At 44.3% G+C, this 15,046-nt stretch overlaps 1 protein-coding gene across 10 annotated transcripts in view; it reads left to right on the top strand.

Moving 5' to 3' along the window:
• Positions 1–15,046, top strand: part of PRKAG2 (protein kinase AMP-activated non-catalytic subunit gamma 2) — a 614,065-nt gene that overhangs the window by 282,478 nt on the left and 316,541 nt on the right. For all 10 annotated transcript variants that reach the window (XM_077150199.1, XM_077150232.1, XM_077150194.1 and 7 more), the window contains one exon: positions 6,854–6,925. In XM_077150199.1, coding sequence (XP_077006314.1) covers positions 6,872–6,925 — 54 coding nt within the window. In that variant the 5' untranslated portion in view covers positions 6,854–6,871. The remainder of the gene's footprint in view (positions 1–6,853; positions 6,926–15,046) is intronic.

Below are 15,046 nucleotides of genomic sequence, written 5' to 3'. Positions count from 1 at the left end.
GCAGAGTTTTGGGGCCAACAACCCAGGTCCTTGGGATTGAGGGACCTTGAAAATCAATATAAAAATCAGAGGGTTAGAACCTTAAAAACAGATCAAGAGACACATTAAGATCAGAAAGCCAGGGATACTGCTGGGTCATAAATACTTCATTTACAAGGTATCATGAAGGAAATGAAAACATTTCTTTTGTTCCTCCATTGGTTTAACTGATGTTCATTAATTCTCTACTCAAAAGCCCTTTTGAGAGCCGTGGAGATGTATTGTGTAGTTTGAGAGTAGGAAATAACTATTTCTAGGGCTAAAAAGAGATATGAGATGAATTTTTTTTTTTTTTTGTATGCCGTATGGCAGGGGTCACATTTCATTCTTTTTCCATGTGAGTATCCCATTATTGCAAGACAACTTGCTGAATTTTTGTTTTGTTTTTGTTTGTTTGTTTGGGGAAGTGCGTGAGCCAGGAATTGAACCCAGATCTCCTACATGGCAGGCAAGAATTCTACCATTGAACCTACGCTGACACCCCCCTGGGAAATGTATTTTATTCTCAATCTGGCAACATTCTTTCAAAATGCTCTTGGTCATGCCTATTTTCGTTCAGTTCAATAGATTAAAACAAGGGAATGTATGAGCTAAAAGGCGTCTTTAGAAATTATGTCGTTAAACCCTTTTATTTTACAGATGAAAATTCAAGTTCTTACCGATAGTAAATAATTCAGCCAGGGGCTAGAACTCTGGTATTCTGACTTTGTCTTTTTAGCAGGTGGTATTCTCATGGGCCTGGGGGATAAGGGGGCTTGTGTAAGCCTAAAAATGACACTCAATTTGGGAATTCTTTCAGCTGTTTATGGTGCACTATGTACTCAGGTTTGCTCAGTGGGAACAGAGAATGCAAATCATCCTAGCTGTATTCCTTCCTCAGTAGGAATCTAACTGCCTGATAATTTCACAGGAAAGTTCTATCACAAACCTGATATTTTAAACCCTTTAATTGGCTGGGAGATGGAGGCCATGGGTCCCTGACACTGGCAGCCTTTCTGTTTGTCCTGTGCTTGCACTTCCATCAGCCCTCTTTGTGGGGTGTCCCAGCTGCATCAACAAAGGAGTTTTGAAAGGCAAAACATGATAAAAGCCAAAAACTCAGAATTCTAGCTGATCAATACACAGTACTTTGAACCTACTATCAGGGCTAAAACATGTGTTAAACACTCCCTCTCCTTCAAGAGCTAGCAAATTATTTTATTATAAATATTAGAAATTCTACTATCTTATAGGGTAAATGTTGGGATAAGTGAGGGGGTGTTCTAGTTTGCTAGTTGCCAGAATGTGATATACCAGAAATGGAACAGCTTTTAAAAGGGGGAATTTATTAGGTTGCAAGTTTATAGTTCTAAGGCCATGCAAATGTCCCAATTAAAGCAAATCTATAAAAATGTCTGAATTAAGGCACCAACAAAAGGTTACCTTCCCTCAAGAAAGACCATCTGGAAAGGCACATGGGGAACATGGTGATGTCTGCTGGCTTTCTCTCCAGGCTTCTTGTTTCATGAAGCTCCCCTGGGGGTGTTTTCCTTCTTCATCTCCAAAGGTTCTGGCTGTGTGGGCTCTCAGCTCTCATGGATCTCGTGGCTCTGTCTTTCTCTCTCCAAAATGCTTCCTTATTTAAAGGATTCCAGTAAAGTAATCAAGGCCACCTGGAATGGGTAGAGTCACATCTCCATCTAATCAAATATTAATACCCACAATTGGGTGAGTCACATCTCTGTGGAGATGATCTAATGAAGTTTCCAATCTATAGTGCTGAATAGGGGTGAAAAGAAAGGGTTGCCTTCACAAAATTGGATTAGGATTAAGGTGTGGCTTTTCTAGGGTACCTAAATCCTTTCAAACCAGCACAGGGGAAAAGCTATAATTTTTGTATAGTTTTGGAGGGCTTTTTTGGTACTAAAATAGTTTTTTTTTTTTGGTATTAAAAAAAACTAAACAAAATGTAGAACAGTGCCAGAATGTTCAGTGACAGTCATTTGGTGGTAAGATTCTTTATACTTTTCTGTTCTTTGCAACACAAGGGAGAATTATTTTGTGCATGTGTGTGTGTGTGAGAGAGAGAAAAGAAATAATTTCTTTGTATTGAGGTAAAATTCACATAACATAAAATCCACCATTTTAACTATTTTAAAGTGTGCAATTCCGTGGCTTCCAGTATATTCTCCATGTTGTACAGCTATCACTACATCTAATTACAGAACACTTTCATCACCCCACAAAGGAACCTGCATCAGCAGCCATGCCCCAATAGCCCTTCACCCAGCCCCTGACAGCTACTGATCTGCTTTCAGTGTCTGTGGATTTGCCTTTTCTGGACAGTTTGCATAAACGGAACTGTATAACATGTGGCCTTTTATAGCTAGTTTCTTTCACATAACGATGTTTCCAAGGTTCCATGTTGTAGCATGTATGAGTAAATCACTCCTATTTATGGCTGAATATTAACCCTTTGTATGAATATGCCATATTTTGTTTACCTGTTCATTAATTAATGGACATCTTGGTTGTCTCCACTTTTTAGCTATTGTGAAAAGTGCCGCTGTAAACATTTGCATACAACTTTTTGTTTTCAGTTCTTCAGGGTATATACTTCAGATTGGAGTTACTAAATCATGGTATATAATAATCCTTTTAATATGCTGCTGGATTCAGTTTCCTAGCATTTTGTTGAGGATTTTTTTTATGTGTATTTTTCAGGGCTACTGGTCTATAGTTTTCCTTTCTTGTGCAATACAAAGCTGAATTACTTTTAATATGAAAAAGTACTTAAAGAGAAAGTTTCTTGACCGGTGTTGGGAATGAATCATTGATCTATGCAAACCTTCATCCATCCTTCCTTCTTTCCCTGACGTCCTCGTTTTGCATGCTTATTAATAAGCTCCATATCTTTAAGACAGCCTCTGATATCAAGTTGTTTTTCTATTAGCAGGAGTTGAGCCACCCCAGGGAGGTGGTGGAGTTTAACAGAAAGTGGTCTCTGCTGAGAGTGGATGGATCTGGGTTATAAGAGTACCTGCTGGCTACTGTCTAGTTGTCTGGCCTCGAGCAAGTGGCTTAACCTCTCTGACCATCTTCATCTGTAAACTGAAATAGTACCACCTGCCTTTCCTACTTATATGGATGGCTGTAAGGATCAAATGAGGCAGCAATTGAAGACTTCAGGACACACTCATTAATGATAATTATATTGTTGACACCTTACCTTTTTGTGGAAGACTTCTGAAGAGGATTGGAGAGGAGGTTAAATGAGTTGCTTTTAAGGTCAGTTCATATCTTAGGAATTGACTCAAACCTAGAGTTAGGGTTCCTCTTTTCTCTTTTGTCCTGAAGCTTTCCTGGCAGGTGACTTATGGGCCCAACTCCTGAAAACTCACTTTCCGCAAAGACCCTGGCAATTGTCTTATGAGCAGGTGATCAAGGCCTAAAATACATTTTTTTTACGGCAGATAAAAACTCCAGAGTACCGAAGCTAGCCATCTCTTGGCTGAAATCAAGTCTTAAATTCCTCTTGGCACCTTGACAGAGCCCGATGAAACATCTACCAGTTACACAGTCAGGGCCTGACAATCTAAAGAAATGGAGGTAGTTAAGGGTTGGGGCAAGGAGTGGATAACAGGAGCAAGGAAACCATGAAGCCTGTGGTAGGCATTGTAAATGTAGAGACCACATGAACAAGGTAGACTCCAGGGCCTGGGCCCTTCTGGAATGTCAGCTGAGCTCAGAGGCCAGGTTCTAGTTATTCTCTGTGCTAACAGTCTCTGTGCTTACTAAGTTGCAGTTAGTTAGAGATTTCCCTACACCCAGCATCCAAGGGGTATAATGTTTCTTGGTGAGCTCTGAGGGACAAAAGCCAAGATTAAAATAATGGAAGTGTGGGGGTAGGGAAGTCTTCCAGAATAGCCTACCAGCCATGCCAAGGGGCTTCCCTGCGGGGATGCATGACCAGGAGGGCACCCTGCAGCCCGTGTCCAAAAGTGGCCAAGTGGGCACACCAAAAGATCGGGTTGAGTTGATACTTTAATAGGCTCACTGTGGTCAGAAACAGCTGCCTGGAACCAGCTGCAGCTCTCATCCTGTTGCCTGGAGCCTGGGAGGCAGTGTCTTGGCTCAGCTCTTTCAAGAAGGTCAGCATGTATTGAGGAGTGCTTCATTATAAATTATGCAATAATTTATAGCACCATAAATTAGGCTATTTTCTACGTATTAGAAAAATAGGAGAAATGGTTAGAATATTTCAGTCTAATCAGAGCATGCCATACAGATATGAAATGAAAGAATGAAAATCAGCCTGTTGACAAGTAGCCAATAAACAGAGTAAGAACCCAGGTGCTGACGGAATGTTGCTATCTTTGACAGTCTTGGCATGAGTCACAACCTCTTTGGGACTCAGTTGCTGGGATGTGATAATTCTTAAGACTGATGTGTGAGGAAGGAACTGGTATTTGTGAAAATGCTTTTGCATGGGGAAACGGCTGTTGCTGAACAAATGTTAGAGGGCAATGATTGAAACACGAGAGGAATGTACTCATTAAAACTGGAGATAAGTGGCCCACTCCTGACCCTCCCCTCACTTCCAGGGAGCTGCAACCAGAAAACCTCTTCTTGTGGGGCCTGTTAGTTTGCTCTCTGGCACCTCACATTTGCCGCTGTGGCAGCAGGTGGCCGGCAGAGGAGTTGATTCAAATGTTTCTGAGCACCTGCTGTATGCTAGCTACAACGTGAGATAGAGAATATGAAGATAAATAGCTTTTCCCTTTGCCCTTGATGGAATCAGAGTCTAGTTAGAAACTAGGCCAGTAAATAAATGAGTGTAACACAGTGTGATAAGTCCTGTAATAAAGGTATGTCTAAAGTACTGTGGGAACGCAGATAAGAGAATAATTCATTCCGCCTGAGGGTGGGTCGAAGCCAGAGATAATATTTGAATTGGGCTTTGAGTGACACATTTGAGTTTGCGCTGTAAACCAGGATTAAGGGAGTGGGGTGGGGGCAGGAAGAAGCAGGAGCAAAGGCACAGAGGAGCAAAAGGGCTCGAGGGGTTGGGGAATGGTTACCAGCTACCAGCGTTGCCGACTTATTCATTGCCTCTGTGCCAGGCTCAGTGCGAGGTGCTGGATATGTGAGACTGGAGCCTCCTTGGAGGAACTGAAGGGAAGGAAATGGGGTCAGTTCCACTGGGAGCAGATGGATGGTTGTAGAACAGGGGCCTGGAACTGATCTGGAGGGAAGCAGTTTTGGGGGGGTTGGGGGGGTTGAGGCAGCATTCCGGGCAGTGCATCCATGGACACAGAACTGTTTGGAAACCAGCAGGGAATGTGGCAAGGCTGTTGCTGACAGAAGGAGATGGGTGTGGAGTGCATCAAAAATAAGGCTGGACATTGATTGTGCACCCAATATGGACTGTATGTGTGTGGAGATGTGTCAATAAAAGTATTTTTAAACAATAAAAAAGAAATAAATAATAGGGCTGGAGAGGTAGTTGGGGCCAGACCGTAGGACTTGGATTTGGTCCTGCCGGGCCGGTCTGATCCTGAGACCCTTCTAGGAGCTTCAGCAGGAGCTCTGGGCCTCCACTAGGCTGCCCACCTGGATTAAGAAGCAAAGGCTGGCCTCAGACCAGCCAACTCCAACCCTGCAGGTGGGACCCAGGCACTGCAAACAGTAAATCTCACCAGGTAATTCTAATGTGCAGCCAAGAAGGAGAATCACTGAAATAAACTGAAACCAGAGAGGCTGTGTGGAGAGGTCTGGGGCATAGCTTGGGAATCTGCCTATTTTAGAGCTCACCAGTGTGTTCCAATCTGTCAGGAATGGTAGCCGTCATTGCCAAGGCTGTAGGGTGATTGGGATTTTAGGGGAGGCACTGACAGAATCACTCTACAAGCATAGGTTTGGGGGGTGGATTGAAATGCAGTGAGAATGAAGTGCTTGGAGAAGGAGGTTAACCAAAGACAGGGCCTGGGCAAGGGAGGATGAAGACCTGGCCTCCAGCAGCAGTGGGCAGAGAGGAGGGGTTGGGGGAGAAAAAAGGTTAAGGAAGGAGGCTGTCCTGGATGTGTTGTCTGCCCAGTGGGGTTTCACCGAGGCAGGATGTGGCAGAAAGATGGGCAGGGCTGAAGATGAACATGGTGGCTTCCATTGTAGTCATGATGAGTTTGTGTTGCAGAACCAGCCGATGAGTCTGTCCTTGGCTCTCATACCATTCCTCACCGCCCCTAATGTCATCAGATCTACTGTTTGTTTTGCCACAGCTGCCACTGCAACTCCCATGGACTTTGCAGTGCTAACACACAGGCCTTGGAACATAGAGGTTTCATGGTCTTTTATATGAGATAAAGTCCTCTCCTTCAGCCATTCCCCAAAACAACCCAAGATGAGACTCTTATCGCTCTGCTTTCCTTCCTTTGCATCTCTCTCTTCCTGTCCATTTCAGTACCAGCTTTTTCTTCCTTCTGTCTTCCCTGTGTAACGGAAAGTATAGCTGCTACTGGAAATTTGGCTTAGCATTCTGGAAGGGAATATGGAGAGTACACAGGAGTTTCGAAGGGGAAACTAACATCTCTTCCCCTTGGTGCCCCATTTACTGCCTATGTCTCTCCTTCATGGTTGTTGTTTGGGGAGGGGCGGGGCTGCATGGTCCAGGAATTGAACCTGGTCTCCCACATGGAAGGTGAGCATTCTACCACTGAACCACCCATGCACCCCACAGTTGGTCTTTAAGAAGAGGAACCAGAAGATGGGAGGTGATACACACTTAGGACTATGGGAAGCCGCTGACATTGATAGACTTGTCCTTCTTCCATCCTAGGATCTGAGTTCCTTTGCCATGCCGTTCCTGGATGGAGATGTGGAAAGTTCAGAAAAGCATTCTTCTCGTAAGGTAAGGTCGTCTTCCTCTTTGCGTCTCACAGTCTGTCCAAAGAGCCCATGTAGCACGTTCTCCTTAGTGAGAGGAGAGCCCAGCTGTGGCTGCATCCATCCCTTAGCACAGCCGTACCTTGCTGCCCACCTGCTTCTCCTATCTGAGAGGTCCTGGGCTTGGTTCTTTTTCTTCTCCTCCAGCTGGGCTCAACTGTTGCACATTCAAGTCCCCAGCGTGGGCAGAGGTAATCGAGAAAGATTAACAATAAGCTAAGCACCCGAGGTGCCAATTAGCACAGAAAAGAGTATTAACAGATGGGAGATTTGGAGATCATCTATGGTTTTTCAGTTCTTCTCCATCACAGATAAGCATTCCTTCCACCTACCATGCCTGCTCCCCACCTCCCCCAGTAGCGCAGGCTTCGTCTATTTTCTTTTATCTCATTTTACACCCACCCACCTCCTGTTCCAGACGCTGTCTCTCTTCTCTTTTTCTTCTCTTTCATCCTCCTTTTTTGCTTTTCCTAGTCCTCTTTAGTTCACTGCTCTCCCCTCCCTCATCCCCATGGATTAATTTTACTTCTCTTAGGAGACCAGAGTCTCAATGAGGCTGTATAGAATCAGGCAGCTGAGATGCAGAGTGTGAAGGTGGAAAGGGAGTCAGTGGTATCAAGACAAATGCATTTCTGGTGAGGGGTGACCATGGCAAGAAAGGATGGGTAGAAGTAGCTGTCCAGTTTCTCCTATAGCCAAGAAGCAAAGGTGTAACAGAGAGTTGGGGGCAGGATGTCCTACCCCAGGAATCCTGTTAGCCAAGCATCCCCGTGGACACTGATTTGCAATTCAGGACTAGAGACAGAGATGCCAGCAGTGTCTGAGATTGGACGCAAAGAGCGAAAATTAATTCTTTGGCTCTGGATGCCTGCCAGCCTGGAATTTGGGCAGGAGTTCCAATACTGGAAAAAGCTAATCTGTTTTGTAAGCATTTGAATTACATACAATTGAATCAACGAATTGGTTTAGACCTGTGGAGTTCAATTGGCATCTGTTCCCTGCTCTGTCCTGGAACAAGTGATCTTATTAGTGGTTATCGTGGACCTGCCACCAAAAGCTTTCAGAGGCTACTCATAGGTTTTGGCCTCCAGAGCTCTGGGCTGACAGAGGAAGAATTGTAATGACAGGAAAGGAACTACTCGAGCTCAAGGTCCTGCTGGGCAGAGTTTATGAGTTCTCAGTCCTGTGGACACCTATGGCCTGCTGGCTGCATTAGGCTGATCAAGCAGGACGCTATTATGTTCGCCATAGGTTAGCAGTTTCACTGCACTTGACTCCATAAAACCTTTCTCCAAGGGCAAACTGAAGTGAGAAGTTGGAATGTAGTGAAGATGGACAGAGCTGCTCTGGCTAGGGGTCAGGGGAATGAGACTGGAGTTTCACTAACTTTACCCTGCCCTCTCCACCCCCCCAATTTGGTGATTTTCAGAGGGGTTCCAGAATAAAGTTGTCACAAATGAATAGTATCTGAGCAGATAAGGACCATAAAGTTTTCTTACTGCCAACATTGACTTTGAACTTTGCTTGCCATTGGAAAAGTGTAAGATGTAGGCCTTGCTCTCTCGATGTGGTTGGGCAGAAGAGAAGAAAGCTCACAGGGGGGTGACTGTTGTATTAGACAGCACCTGACAAGCAAATGGCAATAGATGCTGCAGAAGACTTTAGGAACTTGAGTACCTATTTAACAGGGAAGACATTTATTCTGGTAAAACATTCAACAGCACCCTCCTCTCCCTATATCTTTTGATTTCCTGAAGCAAACTAGAGACAAAGCCTCAGGTGGAAAGTATTGTTTTGGAGAAGGGGAAGTGTGAGGAAGGGGAGAAGGGCAAGGGATGCTTGGTTTTCCCACTGATGTTGTTGCTCATGACTTTTCCTTAGTCTCCCCATTCCCACCCCTTCCCCCATGCAGTACTCCCCACCCCAAGAGGACAGACATACTTCCTCCTGATCCTAGAATCGTTTGTATTTCCACTTTCCATTAGACTCCAGTAACTGTGGATTTATACTGACATGGCAGGGCCAGCTTTTTTGGTAGGCAGAGTTAGGTGACCCCCTATCTGGAATAATTTCCATATAACCTGGAAAGGGCTTCCCTCTTTTCCTACCCAATTCTCCTCCTTAATATTCTTTTAAAATAGATTTTATTACAAAATATAACATATATACAAAAAGGCAATGTATTTCAAAGTGCATTGTAACAAGTAGTTATAGAACAGATTTCAGAGTTTGGTATGGCTTACTGTTCCACAAGTTTAGATTTTTCTTCTAGCTGATCCAAGACACCAGAAACTAAAAGAAATTTCAATATAATGATTCAGCAGTCATAGGCATTTGTTAAATCCTATCTTCTCTGTTTTAACTCCTCCTTCTCCTTTGATCCTTCTCCCGGTCTTTAGGGGTATTTGGGCCCTGACCTTTCTAACTTTTTCATGTTGGAAAGGGCTGTCAATAATACGGGATAGGGGAGATAGAACTAGTTGATGTTCCTGGAGAGGCTGGCCCCTCTGGGTTTCAGGACTTACCTGGCCGAGGAACCCACCTGAAGGTTGTAGGTTCTGGAAAGTAATCTTAGTATGTGAAACTTTTGTAGAATCTCAGACAGAGCCCTAGCTGTTCTTTAGGGTTAACAGGAATGATTTTGACTGGGGCTTGGCAAAGCATGGTAAATAGCAATATCTAGCTAAAGCTTGCATAAGAGTTGTTTCCAGTATAGGCTCTTGACTCTGTTTGAACTCTCCTAGCCTCTGATACCTTATTTTATTACATTTATTTGCCCACTTTGGGTCAGGAAGTCATTGTCAATCCCAAGATACTAGGGCCAGGCTCATCCCTGGGAGTCATGTCCCACGTTGCCAGGGAGACTTTCACCCCTGAATGTCATGTTCCACATAGTGTCTCCCCCTTAATATTAGTGAGCCATTTGAAAATGTAAAGACTCCTGAAAAGGAGAGCATGGTTTAAATTCTTCCCAATATTTAGATATTTAGCAAATATTTAGACACGGTTTGCTCCTAAGGTGGAGAAAAGTAGTGAGAATAGGAAAATAAGGAGGTGCTTCTGTAGGAGTCTCTGACGTCCCTGTGGAGGAGGTGCAGTTAGGAACCAGAGAACAGATGCCATGAAGATGCGACAACTCTTGCCCCCAGGAACCTCATTGGGTTAATGACATACCCCACATGAGAACCTCCAGGTCACGTCCATGTAAGCAAGTATGAGTGTGTGTGAATTTGTAGCTGTGAACTCAGGTGTTAAAACGTGATCACAATTCTGAATTTTGTTTCCTTTAAATCCAACTCGGAGTCCCCCATCCAATCAAGTTGATGGAAAATGTTAATCTCTTATCATTACTGGGATTTCCTTCCTAGGCTGTGTAAAGGTCCTGGGGTCCCATATAGCACATACATCTTTTTTTGATAATGAGGAACCTGGAGTTAGGAATGGTAAAAAGACTTTCTGTGGTCATATAACTACTTAATAATTGATAGGCCTGACTTCAGATAGCTTGACACTCAGTCCAGTATGTCTTCTACTGCACCTGAACTTTGGGCTGGTGGGACAGGCAATGCAGGTAAATGTCCTAAGATGAAGAAGATACCACCTCAATGCTTCCTGCCACTTCTGGCTTGTCTCTGCATCCTTGTAGCTTGTGAATAAGACCCCCATCTCCTTAGTGAATCTTTCATTCTTTGGGAGAGGTGTTTGAAAAGCCTCATGACTGCTAGGTTAAATATTTCTTTGATACTTGGCAGCCTACTCCATTTCCTAGGTACCCACTTATGGTAAAATGGATGAGGGTACATTGGGCCTCACTGCGAGTTCCCCCTTTCACTTTTCTTTGTTCACCATTCCTTAGCATCCGTTGATTCAGGTTTAAATAACAAGGGAAATGGATCTATCCACTATCCTTCCTTTACTCTCTCTCTGATATCCTTTCCCCAAGGGGTAGCAGCTCTTTTTCACATAGCAGAGACTGCAGAAATTCTGATCCCTTTGAATATGCCCAGCTGTGATATGTGATTGCTTGGGCCAGGATCCATAGAGGCAGGTCACTTTCAGGCAACATCGCTAGGACATTCCAACACCACTGCAATTATTCCTGGTCAGCCAGCATAGCCTGGCTTCAGGAGGAATCTGTGGAATGCCCAGGCACCCCTAATTCCAATAAATGATTACAGGTTTTCTTCTTAGTATACCTTGATCCCAAAACTGTGACACATCTCCTCAGTTCCTCTTTCCTGGTAAACCTGTCTTCATTGTAATCTTGAACAATGAAATCTTGGATACTAATATCTCTGAACCTGTTTCTCCATTGGCACACTGGGGCTAATGATAGTTCTTAGCTTCTATTATAAAGCTTAAATGAAATAGTGTATGGAAAAGAGTAAAATGGTGCTTGGCACATGGAAAGTGCTCTAATGGTAGGTCTAGCACATAAGTGTGACATTAGTGCATCATCTCTTAGATGTGGAGAGCACATTGGCTTTAGGACACTGTGAAAGAAATGCATCCATACATGGTTTACCTGAATTACAGAGGTTTCATTTCATGTGGCTGTGTAGACAGCTGTGGGACTTTAGTCCAATGTGATCTCAAAAGACTCTCTCTTTCGGCTTCTCCCCCAACAGGCTCTTTCTGTTCAGCCTCATGGCTGCCCTGAACTCTCCCACTTTCAACTAACTGAGTTCTGAGTGAGCTGTTTGTTCCCCGGATTCCAGGCCAGGGCCTCTGTGAACCTTGGCCCACCCTCCCCTCCCCAGTTTGAGTTGGACTCCCAGGGAGGCATCTCCCTGACTTATCACCACTGTTCTCGTGGCTCCCAGGGTTTTACTTGGGTCCCCTCATCTTAAGACTTTCTCTACCCAAGTTTGCCTTTCCTGACATCCTTTGCTGCAACCTCCTTTACCTCTGCCCCATTTCTGTCATACCCACAAGAGGCGCTCATGGCCAGTTTTGTCAGTCCTTTCCGGCCTATTCTGAAGTTGACATCCACCGGAGTCCTCATGCATTTTCACATACCTGAAACATTCTTCTTTCCTAACATGGAAGGGACACAGCTAAGATCCAAGCCTCAGGCAGCCCAGCCCTCCTGCGTCCTCTTCCCTCTCTGGAAGCAGCATACCTGATGATCGCCTGTCTGCTCGGCATAATTTGGGCAGGTGGCCTCAAAGGCCAACTCTCTCCATTAGCTTCCGTGGAACCAGGCAAGCCCTTGTGAGTCTCTGGGCCCTTTTGTGCATCCAAACCCGGGAAATCATCCAATTAAGTTGATCAAAGTATCATTTTGTTACCGCTTGCTAAAAGGCAAGCGCCAAGGCCTGTCCTTGGCAGATTTAATTGCCACCCATTATTTGTATCTCCCCACCGCCAACCTAGCAGGAAACAGGCTGGATGAAAGTGTCTTTCAAAATCCACTCTCATTTTCTCACTCTCAAGGAGTGTGATGAAGCTTGTGTCGTTGCCTGTGAGAGAAGGCTGCGCAGGGCCCAAGGGTCTGCCATTCTTTGCCATTTTCAGGGCAGAGGAGTGGAAGGTCTGTTCCCCCCACTTCCCAATCCCAAACCCCAGTTCTGCAGGCTTGATTGCTGAGTGTCTGATTTGGGTGGCCTGGAATTCTCAATGTATTTTGTAAAATGGAATTTTACAAATTCCATTACATAATCCTAGTGTTTCCCATTACCCATCAAACATGGTTCACATTGGCATTTAAAAAAAAAATGGCATTCTAAGCCCTGTGACTGCTTTTCCAGTGATATTTGGTTCATCTTTCCCCCATCTATCAGCCCCATTTTTTTTCTCTCCCTCATGGTCCAAGTGATTGGCTGTCAGTCTGTACTTCCTAGTTCCATCACCTCTCTCCTCAGGGTCCTCTCCCTCGAGGGCCTTCTCTGTCCCTGGGGCCAACCCCAAACCCAGCCCTGTGATATGTAGTTTTCTTCACCTGCATCATTCCCACGGTTCTTAGATTTCCCCCAGCACTGTTGCTGTTTGTCTGGCATTCACCATAAATTCTCTGATGACCTAGATCTTAACTTGTAGGTCTTTGTTACCTTGTACAGATCCAAACATTAGCATTTGCTCTGCTCTTCTCCCATCTCCCCATGCAGAGTCCACTCTGCATTGCAAAGAGCACTTTAAACATGGAGAAGACTTTTGGAGTTAGCCCTTCAAATAGTGCATCAAAGTGGCTTTAGTATTTAATAGTTTCTTCCTTGACCTTGACTCTTGTTGTGTTTCATATACCTTCCCAGGTGCTTTCCCTCCAGACACTTCCACTGCTCTCTGGAATACGGTGCATGTGTGATGGCTAAGGCTATAAGGTCGGGGGTCAGACTCTTGGTTCCCTTTATGAGCTTTGTGAGTTTAACCTCTGTGCCTCCAGCCAGCACGTTCTCCTTCCTCCTGGCTCTGAAACATTCTGTGAGTGATGGTGAGAGAGACATTATGGAGGCTACCAGAATGGTCTTTCTTAAATAAATTTGTCTGTGCTATTTCCTTGCTTAAGAGCTTTCAGGAGGTTCCCCTCAAAGAAAGATGTGGTCCTTATCACAGTACCCAGCAACTCTCTGTAATTCAGCCCTGCCTCTTCTTCCAGCCTTCAAATCTCCTCTCCTCCCTAATATTCCTCTAATAATAAGTACCTATTTGTACAGAATTCATGAGGTAAGAGGTAATCAAATAAAGACTGAGTGCGTACTCCTGTGTGCAGGACTCGGGTTAAATGCTATAACTTGGGTTATACGACATAATCTTCATAATACTCTGAAAGCAGGCCTCCTAGTATCCTCATTTTGTGGCTAAGGAAACTGAAGCTTCCAGTGGTTAAGTCACTTGCCCACACTACTAGAAACTGGTGCCAGGTTTCCAAGTCAGTTCTCTGACTCCCGAATCCCTGCCCCTACCACCCTGCTCTAGGTTTCATCTTCTCTTCCTTAAATGGGCTCTTCTTACCTCAGTGCATCTCTCTGCTCCTTCCCTCTCCCACTGCCTGTGTGCACACACAAGGAGCCCCTTATTAAAAATCATTCTTCGTATTAAGAAAAGCTTCAGAAAGCCTGAGTCCCACAGACAGGTGGTTGTTAGCAACTAAGCAGAATAATCTCCAGACAGAACATCGAAATGCGTTTCATCAAAATGCTTAAAAAGAGAAAAATTTTAACCTCTCCCTTAAAACGAGCTGACCTTCGGTTACATTCTTGTAGCACACAGCCCTGCTCTATAAAGCCCCACTTCAGTGAAAGTAGTAGCTATTCTGATTCTTTAGGGCTGGGTGGAGAAAGGACAGAAAGTTAAAATTATCATATGCCCTGGCAATTCCACTCCTAGCACTACACCCCTAAAGAATTGAAAGCGGGGACTCGAACGGATATTTCTTCACCAATGTTCATAGCAGCATTATTCACCATAGCCCAAAGCAAGAAGCAACCCAAGTGCCCGTCAGCAGATGACCAGATAAACAAAATGTGGAATTTACATCTGATGGAATATTATTCAGCTGTAAAAAAGAATGTTCTGATGCATGTTATGACATAAATGAACCTTGAAGACATCCTGTTGAGTGATAGAAGTCAGACACAAAAGGACAAATATTATATGATTTCGCGTATAAGTTTATCACATGAAGATTTCACATGAAATACCTAGAGTAAGCAAATTCATGGAGACAGAAAGTAGATTACCAGTTACCAGGGGCTGGGGAGGGGGTGGGGAATGACGGGCCAAAGGGTTGTTACTGCTTAATGGGAACAGAGTTCCTGTTTGGGGTGATAGAAAAGTTTGATTATGGATAGTGGTGATGGTAGCACAGCGTTATAAGTGTAAATTAATATCACTGAATTGTACACATGAAAGTGCTTAAAATGGGAAATTTGTGTTGCACATATGTTACCACAATGAAAATTGAAAAAAATAAAAAGCAACAGGGAGAAATTACACTCTCTGGGGAGTAAGAGTTACTGAAAGTAATATCCCACACCTTGCCTCCTTTCTTTAGTGAGCTGTGAGCCCAGAGTTTGGCTGAGCCCTCTAGTGGTGGGCGACCAGCTGGGCAGCCTTTCCAGTTCTCTCACGGTCCCCAGGGCCCGCG

Source organism: Tamandua tetradactyla, chromosome 1, assembly GCF_023851605.1.
Source record: "Tamandua tetradactyla isolate mTamTet1 chromosome 1, mTamTet1.pri, whole genome shotgun sequence".
NCBI classification, from domain to species: domain Eukaryota; kingdom Metazoa; phylum Chordata; class Mammalia; order Pilosa; family Myrmecophagidae; genus Tamandua; species Tamandua tetradactyla.
Note: the sequence above shows the minus strand (reverse complement) of the source record. Positions and strands in the feature narration are given on the sequence as shown.